The 15,023-nt window shown below is 38.4% G+C and overlaps 1 protein-coding gene across 4 annotated transcripts in view; it reads right to left on the bottom strand.

Moving 5' to 3' along the window:
* The window catches only part of UBE2U (ubiquitin conjugating enzyme E2 U), a 63,176-nt gene that overhangs the window by 29,641 nt on the left and 18,512 nt on the right, over window positions 1-15,023 (bottom strand). For 3 of the 4 annotated variants that reach the window (XM_025912467.2, XM_086717193.1, XM_086717195.1), the window contains one exon: window positions 6,772-6,860. In XM_025912467.2, coding sequence (XP_025768252.2) covers window positions 6,772-6,860 — 89 coding nt within the window. Of the gene's footprint in view, window positions 1-6,766; window positions 6,861-15,023 lie in introns of all 4 variants that reach the window. The other variant, XM_086717194.1, reaches the window with a different exon arrangement.

Raw genomic sequence — 15,023 nt, 5'->3', positions numbered from 1 at the left:
ACGTCCAGAACTGGCTCTGGATCTTGATTTAAGTGGGTTACTACCTCTCTTGATCTGTGTGCTATTCTATCACTTCAGCTCAGATCTGCATTAATATTTTCTGAAAATCAAAGTACACAATTGCCTCATATGTTTGTGGTTAATTATAAGCCTTATGCCTTCAATAAAATTAACAAAAAATTTACTGAAAGTCAGATCATACACACAAACATATCTATCTATCTATCTATCTATCTATCTATCTATCTATCTACCTATCATCTCCCTGTTTCTTGTAATAGTCCTGGTTTTATAGTCTTGAACTATTTAACCAACTAGATGCTCTCCTCCAGTCTTATCTTGAGCTTCCTTCTAAACAATGATTGATTAACTGTTGCTAGTTTGGTGAATTATATCATTGATAGAAACATTTAAATTGAATAGCTCTCATTTTCTTCTATTAATATTATTTTAGCCAGCAGTGTTCCTGTCTATTCTTTGATTTCTTTTCCTCCTTCAAACACACACAAGTACACATACATACATGTTCTTTTTTTAAATTTTTTTAAACGTTTATTTATTTTTGAGACAGAGAGAGACAGAGCATGAACGGGGGAGGGTCAGAGAAAGAGGGAGACACAGAATCTGAAACAGGCTCTAGGCTCTGAGCAGTCAGCACAGAGCCCGACACAGGGCTCGAACTCACGGACCGCGAGATCGTGACCTGAGCCGAAGTCGGACGCTTAACCGACTGAGCCACCCCGGCGCCCCGCATACATACATGCTCTTATAGGCTTTAAACTTCATACTCCTACTTCTACTATTTGGATTTATACTTCTCCCTTCCTTTATATTAAGGAAGCAAATATGAGCTCCTTAAGGTTCTTAGTGAGGTCTCACTATTTCCTTTAGATGATTATAATAACTACTATTAACAGAGTTAATAGTACTTACTGCACATTGGGCATCTGTAAAGAAGGTACGTAGTGGTTACCATTGCAATATACACTTTACAGATGAACAAACAGAAAATTTGAGTAATGTCTTCTCATTGGGACTATTCACTACCACTTAGATGAAATTTAAATTTGAGGATTCTATTCAAGGATAATTCATGTTGCCTTATTTTTTTTGAAATTGCCCTTCCTACATTTTCTATTTGAATATGTACATCAGTCTCTTCCTTATATATTATGAAACCCCAAATGGCATGGTCATCCTTCCTGGAATATTTCCATTAATTTTATATCACTGACTCATTTTCTTCATTGCTTTCTCTACTGAGAGCTGAAAATTGCCACAGTATTTGTACAGACTTTTAATGCTTCCTATTTTATCCCCATAATTTTCTCATTCACCTGTTCTTGTACCATCTGATCATAAACTTCTCAAAAAGCTTATCATAATATGTATGTATCTAGACATAGAAGATGCTAAATGAGTGATATTGATAGGAGGGAAATAATTAAGGGGCGGGGGGATGTGAGAGCGAGCAGGAGGAAAGGACCAGTGAAATTTCGCCAGTTCTTGAAGCTAAAATTCCCCATTATGACCATATCTTATCTTTGTGGCAGTTCTGTAGTCTCTGGTAGAAAATCATCTATTGACTCCATGATAAACTTCTTTCTTCCCTTCCTTCTAGGATAACTGGGCGTCACCTTTACTTTGTTTTTGCCATGACACATTTCTTATGCAACATCTGTATAGGTTGATCTACATTTTTTTCCACTGCTGGGACTGTCACATCCAAAGAAATGTAGTAGCATCAATTTGCCTTAGCATGCTTTGGTTTCACATGTATTATCTCATACTACCATAGAACAACTTAAAATAGATTGGAATGTTTCTTCCAATGAATAGAAATTTAAAAATGAGGTACAAAGATTTAAGTGACTAACCTAAATTCACTTAACTGTAAGTGGCAGAACTAGTACAGGGCAACTTCCAACATCATACTCTTCCCACTGCAGCCTTTCCAACCTTGGTTGCACATTGTAATCACCTGGGGAGCTTTAAAAACTACTACTGCCAGGTCCTGCTCCCGGAGATCCTGATGTAATTAGTCTGGGGGTGTGCCTTTTACATGGGAATTTTTACAAGTTCCTCTGGTGGTTCTAATGAGTAGTCAAGACTGAGAAGCACTGCATTAGAATTAGATAATGCTGCCTCTTGCATCTAAATGCATTCTGGAGACACTTGCCCTGATTGCTGGCTCAAAGACTCAAAGAATGGAAGTCTTCTAGGGTGAAAGCAAACATCCCCATGATGCTTCAGGGTGTCTGGTCTGTCTGATGACAGCAAACAAACACCAGGAAGCCTCTACTCAGTATTACAGGGTACACTGGTCTGAAGGGATTTTTTTCCTTTAACATAAACATTTCCTTATGGGAATCATATTCTGTCATTAAAGGTGCTGTTACCCACAACCATATGTATTCGTTTGTTCTCTGCCAAACTTTTATTTGCCATTCTATACTGATGGATAGAGAACAGAGGATCATCAGTGCATTTCCCCATATGATTGCCTATGATTATAAACTAATAATCATAATTATTGAAAAATGTACTGCATATACTGCAGAGTTTGAATTTACATCTCAGGCTATAGAGAGATAGCATTTTTATATAATATTATGGAGGCAGTTTTAGTATGTGAAAAAGAGCAATAAATGTAGAGTCAGAGGAATTGGTTCAAGTCAAGAGTCAGAACCTACTTGTACTAATAATAAGCACACTTACTGAGCACTCACTATGTGCTAGGCACTGTTGTAAGTACTTCAGTGCTATGAGGTACGTGCTATAATTATTCTCATTTTACAGACGAGGGAACTGACAGAGAGGATAAGAAACTTACCCAAGGTCACACAGCTACTAAATGGAAGAACCAGGATTAAATATCAGCAATTTGGTTCCAGAATTTACACTCTTTATCAATGTATAATATTCCCTCTTACCTGTGTGACCTTAGGTAAATTTCTTAGCTGCTCTTGGTCTCGGTTTTTTCATCTGTAAAACAGAGTGATGACAGTAATAATGCCTGGTTCATAGTGTTGACATACTACTATACATGACATATATTGGTTGACAAATGAATAAAAGAATAAGATTGGGATGATCAAAAAATAATGGAGAGTATACTTTGTAAACTGTATTGTGCATGTATACACTTACCATTATTTTGGCACACATAACTATGGGTAGATTTGTTGCACAAAGATATGGAAAAGAGTTAATACCCCAAATCAAAATACAACCACTCATCAATATTCATAAAAAAGCTTTCAAAAATATGCACAAGAATTTCATAATCTTTCCAGTGACAAGGATGTAACTGTAGAAGCTGAAGTTATTAGAAGTTTCCCTTTGATTTCTGAGTGCTTGAAGAAGCATTCTATATGAAAGCTTAATCTTTATTACACACAAAATCAGGCCGTTAAAAAAGAGTATTGGATCTCATCTAGCTGAATTATCCAAAGACAAAATGGCCAGCAGCATATGTAAGGTTTAAAATTAAATTCAATAAAAAAATGTTTATTTTGAGAGAGAGTGTGTAAGCATGCAAGCAGGGGGAGGGGAAAACAGAGAGGGAGAGAGACTATCCCAAGCAGGCTCTGCACTGTAAGTACAGAGCTTGATACTTACACCAGGCTCGATCTTACCAATCATGAGATCATGACCTGAGCCAAAATCAAGAGTTGGATGCTTGACCGACTGAGCCACCCAGGCACCCCTAAGTTTAATTTGTAAAAATAAAATGCTTATTATTACTGAAGGAAACCTCCTGAAACATTCTTGTAACAAATCCCTAGAAGAAGAATAGGTAGGGTGATTGTGAAATCTTGTTCCAAAGGTTAGAATCAAAGTCTCTGAAATTCTTCTGAGCTAGAGGTAGCCATTAAAGCTCACAAAAAGGGTTGAATTACATACTAAGTTAGTGATAGATGTAGAAAGGAGAACCAAGTTAAACATTTTGGTGGCAAGTCTTTTAAAGAAGAAACTGTAGTCAGTGGTGCTTAATTAATTTCTTTCATTTTTAGTTGTTGTTTATTGCAACACAATTATTTCCAAATTTCTTTAAGTTCTGGCATGTGCCACTATTATTATTAGTAGTAGTAGTAGGCTTCATGCCCAGTGAAGAACCCAAGGTGGGGCTCAAACCCACAATCATGTGAGATCATGACCTGAGCCAAGATCAAGAGTCAGACACTCAACCGACTGAGCCACCCAGGTGCCCCTATTTTTTTTTTCTTAGCAGTTTGGAGTTTCCAAATGTTTCTGTATATTTACATGTTATTCCAAAAAGCACCATTCTTCTTCTTCTTCTTCTTCTTCTTCTTCTTCTTCTTCTTCTTCTCCTCCTCCTCTTTTTTTTTTTTTTTTTTTTTTTTTTAGAGAAAAAGAGAGCATGTGAGTGGGGGAAAGGGGCAGAGAGAAAGAGAATCTTAAGCAGGTTCCACACTCAGTGAAGAACCTGGGATCATTACCTGAGCTGAAACCAGGAGTCAGTTGCTCAGCAAACTGGGCCACCCAGGTGCCTCTTCCATAAAGCACCATTCTAAATCAGTTCGTTTGTTTTATGGTTGAAGGAGTTGGATGTTCAGTTGTTCCCTAGAATGTGCCAATTGCCTCTCTACCCCTTGTTTGTTAAGGGTTCCTGCCTCCTGGAACCGATCTGAGTTCCTCGGTGCCTCCACATAGGAGGTACTCAAGATGTGTTTGCCGAGTTGACTAAGCAGGACCCAAACACATATCTTTGAAATGAAGTAAATATTCATGTACTCTGGTATCAAAAGTAATAAAATTCTTTATAGTGCTAGAGCTGCTAAAGATTGTGTTTCTTAAAGCACCTTTAATCATTTTTCTTAACCACAAATCTAGGATAAGTGAGGAAGGTAATATGTGACCACAAAATAATAACTAACATCGTGAAAGAACATGTAATTTCTTAGAAGTTATTGATCTAATTATCTTTTTAATATTTGTTAAGCTTAGTATTGTTTTGTTCTCTAATTTGTGTCTTAAAACTACACACTTTTTTTTTTGGTGATATTTTGTTCTATTGAAACCAAATATGAGCCTATCACAATGGTGAGATGCAAGTCGATGAGACCACAATTAAGGCAGTGGTCATCAGGATGGAGTGGAAAGGGAAACATTTTTTTTTCTTTAGAGCAGGGGAAGAGGGTAGAGGGAGAGAGAGAGAGTATCTTAAGCAGGAGCCCTACATGGGGTTTGATCCCACAATCCTAGGATCATGACCCAAGCGGAAATCAACAGTCGGTCATTCAACCTACTGAGCCACCCAGGTGCCCTGAAGGAGGAACTTTCTTAATGTTGTAGGAGATAAAGTAAACAAGGCTTAATCTGGGAGACAGAGAGTTCTAGGAAATGTCTTTGATTCTGGTTTAGGCAAGTAAATGCAATAATGGTGATCTACCCCTAACCCAGAGAGCTAATAAAGGAGGGAGGCTAAGTTTTGGGGCAAGATAATGAATTCGCTTTGGGATATCTTAAGTAGGAGATGCCTATAACACATGTAGGTGGGATAGTCCAATGCACAGTTATAAATATGCATGCAGAATTCAGAAGAGGCGTTGGCTAGAAATGAGGCTTTGAGAATTATTGGCAGGTAGGCTAATGAAAATCATGGTGATAGCTGAGGTCTCTCAAAGAGAGTGGGCAGAGAGAACTGAATGAAGAAGATTTTGCTAGAGGTGCCTGGGTGGCTCAGTCAGTTGAGTGTCTGACTCTTAACTTCCCACTGGGTCATGATCCCATGGTCGTGAGATCATACCCGCATTGGGCCCCATGTCGGGCTCCAAGCTGAGTGTAAAGCCTGCTTGGGATTCTCTTTCTCTTTTGTTCCCTCTCTGCCCCTCCCCCACTCGCACATGCTTTGTCTCTCTCTCTCTGTCTCTCTCTCTCTCTCTCTCTAATAAAAAAAAGTTTTTGCTAAAGAAAGAGGCAGGGGAGCACTGAGGAGGGGAGGAGACAAACCATGGATGATGGTGTCATCTAACTCAAGGAGGGCATAGCAAATGAGAGTACAAGTAAAGATAAAGACTAAAAGGTTGGGGCGCCTGGCTGTCTCGGTTGTTGCGACTCTTGATCTCAGGGTTGTGAGTTTGAGCACCACACTGGGCGAGGAGCCTACTTAAAATTAAAAAAGAAGGTTATCACTGAGCCTGGGAGTTAGGATGTCATGGGTAACTTCAGAATGCATCATTTCAGCAGGACAGACTGGATAACCTACTTGGATCCAAATAATTAAACAGCACACAAGAGATTCAATTAAATAAGACCAGTAAGCTGTCTGGCTCTCCCCTTTTGCCTTTTTGGCTCCTAATGTATGATGGCAACAGGTGATTCGTCCCTAGGTTGATCACTGAAAGCCCTAGGCTCATATGTTTTCTTGTTGTCTTTCTACTTAATACTCTCTCTGGCTTTGAGGATAATTGTGTTTAGAATCAAAAAGGCTCCTCTTGCTATGAAGGCTTCTTTTTGGGGTGCAGGGAGTAAAGTAAGCCTCATGAGACTGAGGACTTCATCTTTTATTCCTCCAAATGTCTATCTTTCCTTCTGGCTTTTAAGAAGACTGCAGTCCAGGGCTCTGTACAAAAGAGGAACCAAATTAATAGATGTTGAATGATTCATATATAGAGGCAACAGAGAAGTTTATCACCTTCAGATTACAAATATATGTCAATTAGTCTTTGAAAGCAAGACAAGTTGAGAATAATTAAGAGATTAATATATACCAAAAGGACATAAGATAAGGCTAGATCACCTTACATGGACTTCTATAATACTCTGTGGCTTTGGATGTGGCTATTCCAGACCATGTCTTGTAGTAATCATTAAATGAGACTGCCTTAGTTGATCTGAAAATATACATAAAAATCAGGCAATGAGTATTTGCAAGTTTGCTTTTTAAAATTATTTTATCAGATTGGACAGTTTCAGATAACAATATCTTGCCATAAGACAGTAAACTCATTTGCAGTTTCTAATAAGTGATCTAACATGAATTTCTTCACTAACACATAAAAATCACAAAACGAAAATCTTGCCAAACATATTTCAAAGGTAAATGTAAAATGTGCATCCATGTGCATATTATAAAGAGAAAAATATAGGTTTAAGATATCTGCCTTTCATGACTAACATGAAAAAAAGAATTTTAAGAAAAGCATCAGATTTGCATGTTTTCTCTTTCTTCAATAAACAGTTTTCTTAAATATCTATGCCAAATTTTAGTAAAATCACCTTTATTTCCCTTTTATAATGAGGAAAAATAAAACACCAGAATTGAGATCAGTTTAATTTTCACACAAAATCTGGCCATTTTCATAGAGGGGGGAAAAACCCAACTCTTTTCTAGTAATCTTGCCTGCACTTTTCCTTCCCTGTGCTGACATTACTTTATCCTAATGGTAGAGCAAAGATTGTTAGAAAATACTGAACAGGAACCGTGAAGCTGTCACTTAAATAACTACATTTCCAACCTTTTTTTATACCAACATTTTGACTGCAGAGATCCTCAACACTCTACAAACAAAACATGACTTTGGGATATTTTCAGATGTGTGAAATCACCAATTAACTGGCTTACATAGATGCTGCATCAGATATAAAAGACCTTATGTCTGTTTTCTTTGAAGTTCTTAGCTCTTCGGAAGAAGTGACTTTTCAGTTAGAACAAGTACACCAGCATTAATTTTCCTAGGTGAATTGTAGCTACCTTGAAGTAAATATCGGACTCAATTTTGAAATGGATGGTACAATAGCTAAATTGTTTAATGCGTTCATTTATTTAAGTGATAATTACAGACACATCATTTAAAGAGTAACATTTTTCAAATGCGTTATTGCTTTTGCAATCACACGTAAGTAGAAATCTGAAACTGGGTGAAGATAAATTAATCACCGCTATTATGGCTCCCAGAGCTGCGTGCGGAGCTTTACACCAGTAAATGACATATTAAACTAACATTAATTTTGCCAACGAAATGTTTCAGCATTTGGCAAGAGAGGTAACAAAATGAAAGGCTGCATTATATCTCCTGCATGAAGAAGCTGGTGATCAATTTGCTGTCACAGATCATTTAGCAGACAACAATGACCCAAGAGGAAGGAAACTGTCAACACACTGTCTCGTGAAAAAAAAATACACCATCTTTAGACACAATCGTCTCCATTGTTTTTTTGTCTGTTTGACGATGACCCATGACCCTCTCCCTTCCCAGTGGTGTCCTGTTCAATTTCAAACTGTTAGCCTTCAGGGGCTTTCTTTTCTTCCCCAGAATAATTTAAAATATTCCTCAAAAAAGGTGTAACTTCAGTATAGTTTGAATACACAAAGCAGAATGTCTTAAACATTTGAGAAAATTTGCATTTCCAAGTCTGTAAAAGAAACAGCCCCTTAAAATAAGAGAACAGTAACTATTTTTATGGTAATTCAGATAAGCGACTAAGTTTACAGGGAATTACACAAACTACACGTGTTTATAATTTGAAACATGGACAGGAATTTACTGAGTATTATCATTGGCATTATGAATATGAAAAAGCAGGAGATATAATTTTAAACTGAACATTAGAGCCTATTAGCCTATTGGGAAAATAAGATATATACCCAAATTGGCAAACAGAATAGCTCTATGTTTAACACATAAAGTGTTATATCATTTAACAGAGACATTTGGAGATGACAATGACAGATAGTTCTTTGGCAGTGGCAGCAAGCTAAAAAGGTCGGAAGAGGGAGGTGTGACTTTGTCTCGGAGGCTTTAGGGAAGGAGTCACCTGGGATATGAACCTGGAAGAGATGGAAGCATTTTAGGCCAGGAGACGAGTATTAGCAATAGCTCAGATGGGAAGGAGCACAGTGTATGCACGTGCACATGTGTACAGACCACGTTGAGGGAAGAGACAATAATGACAAGAGAACCAACCGTAGTGGAGAGTTCCAATTTCAGAGCAATTGGAATTCGACAAAATAGTTGAAAGTGGGCAATGCAGGGTCTTCAGATTTAGGCAGAGAATGGGTTAGAGTTGATTCAGTATTCTGATTTATTGGGTGATAGACAGCAATCAGAAGTTCTTGAATAAGGCAAATAAATTATGGAACGAGTGTGTAAGTTTTTTCTGGCTTTAGTATGCAGGGTGGAGCATATAAGAGACCAAATGCAGGCAGACAAGCTAGGAAACAGATGCAGAAATTCAGGCAAGAAACGCACAGCCAATAGAGGGTGGGAGCAGAGACTGTGAAAGGGAGGAGACGAACCTCTGACACAATAAATGAAATGACTGGACTGGTTTTCTGATAGGGTGTGTGAAAGGTGAAGGAATCTGGGGGTCAAATATTCTTCTAAAGCCCGGAAGTCCATTTAGTTTTGCTATTAACAGAAAGCATCTACAGAGTCTGAAGTAAAATATGAGTTTAAACTTAAACATGGGTTTTAGGTGATGACCCTTAGGAGTGTGACTGAGAAACTGAGACTGGAAATAAGAGATTAGGGTCAAATCAACATAAAGGTTGATAGATGATGCCATTAGGGAAAACAAACATAGAAAGAGTAAGTAAGTGTTTAGAAAAGAAAGATCAGAAGCCAATTCAGAGTTAAGAGGAGCCAATGAAGGAAACAAAAAGGATCATAAAGGGAAGAAGAGAGTCAAGGTAGTGTTACTTCATGGAAGCAATATCCCACCCATAACTCAAGCCTACTGACTAAACCCCTACAAATCTCTGGATATTTAGTTATGTAGCATCATGATTAAGAGTATAGGCTCTGGAATCATCTGGCGTGTGTTAAAACACTCAGGTACTGCTACTTGTTAGCTGTGTGACTCCAGGCAGACAATAATTTCACTCCTGTTTCTTCATGTATAAAATTAACTTAGAACTTTCTCCAGTGGTTGTGGTGAGCATTCAGTGAAGTCTTCCATGGGAACAGCCAGGCAGGGAGTTTAGCATCCCTTAACCCTCAGTGTCAGCTACAGCTGCTTCTCTCCATTGCTCTGAATAAGTACCTCATCATTTCTCTTCTGCAAACTCTAAACAGCTTCCTAATTGTTTTTCTGTCTCTCCCTATTCCAGATTATCATGCATCTGCTTGCAAACCATGTTTGGTGACTTAATTCTACAGGATAAAGTCTAAACACTTTCAAATAGAACTCGAGGTGTGTTAGCATCTGGCTATTTCCAACCGTTTCTTCCACCATCATCTGCACGTACAGAGGCTCCGTCATATGGAACTTCCTGCTGATCCTGAGTTTGCCACATATTACATTTCTGTATGTGTGCAAGCAGTCCTATCTAAAGACTCGTTTGTCTCCTGTGCCTGTCCAACTCTTACTTACCAAGGTTTCAGTCCAATAAAAATAGTATGTATATGAAGGTTGTCACAGCGGACATTGTGGTCGCCTCTCCAACAGTAACTATTCCATTCCTCCCCCTCACATACATGCCATTCAGCCTGACAGGACTGACCTCCACCCTGACTCTAAGTCAGGGCCTGATGGGTTTAAGGCTTTCTGACAATGGGAACTGTTTAGGGACAGGAACACGACCTAGAAAGATCCAGTCAGACTGAAATTTATTCTCACTTTCCAGTGAATCCTGATAACTGGCAGTGTCAATCCTCTTTGTTCTTCTTCAAGATTGTCTTGTTATCCTAAATCTTTTGCATTTTTAGATATACTTTAAAACCATCCTGTTAATTTCCAGGGGAAAAAAACTGCTGATATTTTGACTGAGATTGAATTGAATCTATAGACTAATTTGGAAAGAACTGACATTGCAATAATACTCAGTCTCTCCCAAGTCACAAACTTTGTATATCTATTTCTTTAGGTCTTTTAAAATTTCTCCCAGATACATTTTGTGGGTATTGGCATAGATGTCTTTTGTTATGTTTTGATGCTATTGTAATGGTATTTCTAACACTTCCATTTCTATGTATTGATTGCTAGTATATAAAAATATAGTTGCTTTTTTAAATGTTCATCTTCTATCCAGGGGTCTAGCTAAATTCACTTATTAATTTTCGAACTTTGTATATTCATTTGGATTTTACTATTATATAATCCCATTATCTGTGAATAAAGATGGTTTACTTCCTCCTTTCCAAACTTTATAACTTTTCTTCCTGGCTTCATTGCACTGGCTAGGACTTCTAGCACAGTGCTGAATAGAAGTGGTGATAATGGACATACTTGTCTCATTAAACTCAGGAGGAAAGCATTCAACATTTCACATCTGAGTATGAGGTTTGCCATTGGATTTTTATAGATTTTCTTTATTGGAATAAGGAATTTTTTCTCTATTCCTACTTTGGTGAGAATTTTTATCATGAATGGGTGATAAATTTTAGCAAATACTTTTTCCTGATTCGTTGAGATCATTTTATGTTTTTTTTCCTTTATTTGGTTAACTTCGTGAGTTATGCTGATTTAAAAATTTTAACCCAACCTGGCTTTCCTGAAATGAAGCCCTCTTAGTCATGATGTATTACCCCTTTTTATGTATAAGTGGATCCAATTTGCTAATATTTTGATTAGGCTTTATGCTTCTGTGTTTATGAGAGGTTATGGCCTATAATTTTTCTTTCGTGTAATAATCTCAGATTTTAGAATCAGACTTTGGAAGTTTGGAGCTATACCCATTTTCTCTATTCAGCAAAAAAAATTTGAATACTTTTCTTCAAAAACTTTTTTTTAAATTTTGAAATACAGGCATACCTCATTATATTGTGCTTTTCAGATACTGCAGTTTTTGCAAATGGAAGGTTTGTGTTAACATTGTGTCAAGCAAATCTGTGCCAGTTTTCCAACAGCTTTTTTTCACTTCCTGTCTCTTTGTCACATTTTGGTAATTCTCACAATATTTCAAACTTTTCCATTATTATATTAGTTATGATGATCTGTGGCCAGTGATCTTTGATGTTACCATGGTAATTATTTTGGGGTGCCATGAACCACACGTGTGCAGTATGGCAAACCTAATTGGTAGATGTGAGTGTTCTGGCTGCTCCACCCACTGGTCGTTCCCCCTGTCTCTCTCCCTCTCCTCCAGTCTCCCTATTCTGTGACAGAACAATATTGGAATTAGTCCAACTAACAACCTTACGATGGTCTCAGCGTTCAAGTGTAAGGAAGAGAAGCAGAAGCTAGACATGACTAAGCTTAGGGAGAAGGCGTATCGAAAGCTGAGAGAGGCTGAAAACTAGGCTTCTTGAACCAAACAGTCAAGTTGTGAAGGCAAAGGAGAAGCTCTTGAAGGAAATTAAAAGTGTTACTCCACTGAACACAGGAATGATAGAAAGCAAAACAGCCTTAATGTGGATATGGAGAAAATCTGCATGGTCTGGATAGAAGATCTCACCAACCACAACATTCCCTTAAAACAAAGACCAGTCCAGAGCATGGCGCTAACTCTCTTCATTCCGCGAGGGCTGAGAGAGGTGAAGAAGCTGCCAAAGACAAGTCTGAAGTTGGCAGAGGCTGGTTCAGGGGTTTAAGGAACGAAGCTGTCTCTGTAACATAAAGAAGCAAGGTGAAGCTGCAAGTGCTGATGTACAAACTGCAGCAAGTTCTCCAGAAGGTTTAGCTCAGATACTAACACATGTGATAGTTCATAACCCATCCTTCGCATCCTTTTAATGTTAGTAAGTAAAAGTCTGCAGAATCATGTCCAAAAAGACACTTCTATTTTCTTGATATCTAGCAACCAATCCCCTTCTCCCTCACAACTTCTAGTTTTGTACCTCAGGTCCTGATACACTTTGGTTGCCCCTGGCATCTGGATTCATTTTTACTTTTTATTCTGGATGTCAAATTACTTTCCCTTGGGTCAGGTGGTGGAGAAATATGCTCTCTCACACTTCCATGCTTCTGAATGCGTTATTCCCTCTGCCTGAATGTCCTCCTCTTGTCTGTAGGTGACTTCCTATTCTCCCTTTAGAAATCACCTCAGGCATCACCTTCTCCTGGAAGCTGGTCTTTATATGCCCCTCCTCCCACTCTGGCAGTCCAAGCTTTAGGAAGATATTTCTTCCTCTATGCTCCTCCAACATCTAGATCTCATCTCTGTAATAGGACTTACTATATTGTAAGTATTAATGTAATAAAACAATTAATAGGTATGGCCCAATGGAATGTTAGATTGCATTTAACAGAGGTAGCACCAGTGAGAGGTGACTTGGTGAAAAAAATATAAGCCTCTAAAGGAGGGCTTTAAAAAAAAGCTACAGGAGAAGAATTTTCTACTCAATATGACTCATTTTAAATATGATTCCCTCTGACTTCAGCATTCCCCCCAGCCGCAATCCTGGTATTAGCCCTGTGGCCTTCCAACTACATCTTTTGGTAGAAGTTGCTCCCTATATGGTCCTATAGGATGGACAGTCAGGCACACTCCCCACACTATCTTCTCCTCAGAGGAGAGCTTCCAATCCTAGACTATAAATCATGTGAGACCAAAGATTATATATTATTCAGATGTGTGTCCCCAGTATGGGAGCACAGTGTCTATTACAGAGCAAATGCTCAGTGAATATATTTTAAATAAATGAGTAAGTAGCTGTTCTCCCAGAAGCCACCCTATATCTTGTTAAGTGGCATCCTACAGCCCATGTGCAAACTTCCCAGGTGATAAGCACAAGCCTAAACCATTTTTAATTACGGAACACCTACTGGATTCCCCTGACTATATTCTACTCAACTGACTAGACTTTACCTATGTTTTGCTTTATCTTTTGGAAACAGGGTCTTAACTGTCTGGCTAGGCCTCTGGAATTCATTTCTGTAGTCAGGTTAATACTTTTAGCTCATAAAGTAGAGTAAAGTCCTAGCATATGGTGCTAGACAGACAATGCTAAGAGCAGCATCTCTTTTGGAATAACTTCTGTGAGACCTCATTGTACAAGTCTACATAAAATCTAAAAACAAGGGGCACCTGGGTGGCTCAGTCAGTTGAGCATCCGACATTGGCTCAGGTCATGATCTCGTGGTTCACGAGTTTGAGCCCCGCATCGAGCTCTGCACTGATAGCACAGAGCCTCGAGTCTGCTTCAGATTCTGTGTCCCCCTCTCTCTCTGTCCCTCCCATGCTCATGCTCTCTCTCTCAAAAACAAACAAACAAACATTTAAAACATTTTAAAAATTAAAAGCTAGACATAACTGAGCTTTGTCCCATAACAAATGTACCAGGGGTAAACATTTGGAGCCACAGATATATAATAAATTGCAGCCTCCTATATACTAGGAGTTTAGAGTATCATTGAAATATAGATTATATTGCTTCAATTGAGTCCTAGAGATTTCTCTAGAGATTGCAGGCTAGCACTATGGGAACACCACAGATAAGACCTGATTCTGGCTTCATTTATTCTGGGTTTCATTCAGAGGACCAGCCAACGCTGAGACCACAGAAGTTCTTCTGGCCTCCATTTCACTGCCTTATTAGTAAATGCTGGCACCGTACTTTTATGCACTGCAAATGATTATACCACAAATAGAAAGAGCTTTGTAAAATTCCAGGGACATTCATGTTTTAGAGGAGATAAAACAGTGTTGGCACATTCAACAACTATTTACCACAGGTCCATTTTGTGCCAAGAAGGTAAGTTGCTTCTTTCCATTTGATAAGTTTAAGGGGCAGTGATGTCCTTTACTGAATGCCAACAGGGTGCACTATTTATTAGATTGTACTTGCCTTCCTGAAACTTTCCAAGACTTTCACCAACCGAAGCCACCTGAGTTACCTAACTTGCTCATCTTTTATATAGGGCCGGTCAAGAAAGCATAAGCTGAAGCAAGTCATTTCAACACTAGTTAACTGTCTTCTATATCTGACTGACTACAAAATTAAGGCTGATGGAAATGCTCAAGAAACTAAATACTGCAGAACTATAAATGAGAACATTGTCCTGTACCTTGTTCAGGTGTTCATGGCTAAACTGTTGCCACATTTTCATGTTATCTCCTAAAAGGTACAATGGATTCATCCCTAACTCTCACCATTTTCCTCTGGGACCTTATA

The sequence above is a fragment of the Puma concolor genome, chromosome C1 (genome assembly GCF_028749965.1).
Source record: "Puma concolor isolate L17-30 chromosome C1, mPumCon1.1.hap2, whole genome shotgun sequence".
Lineage (NCBI taxonomy): Eukaryota > Metazoa > Chordata > Mammalia > Carnivora > Felidae > Puma > Puma concolor.
This window is presented reverse-complemented; position numbering and strand designations above follow the sequence as displayed.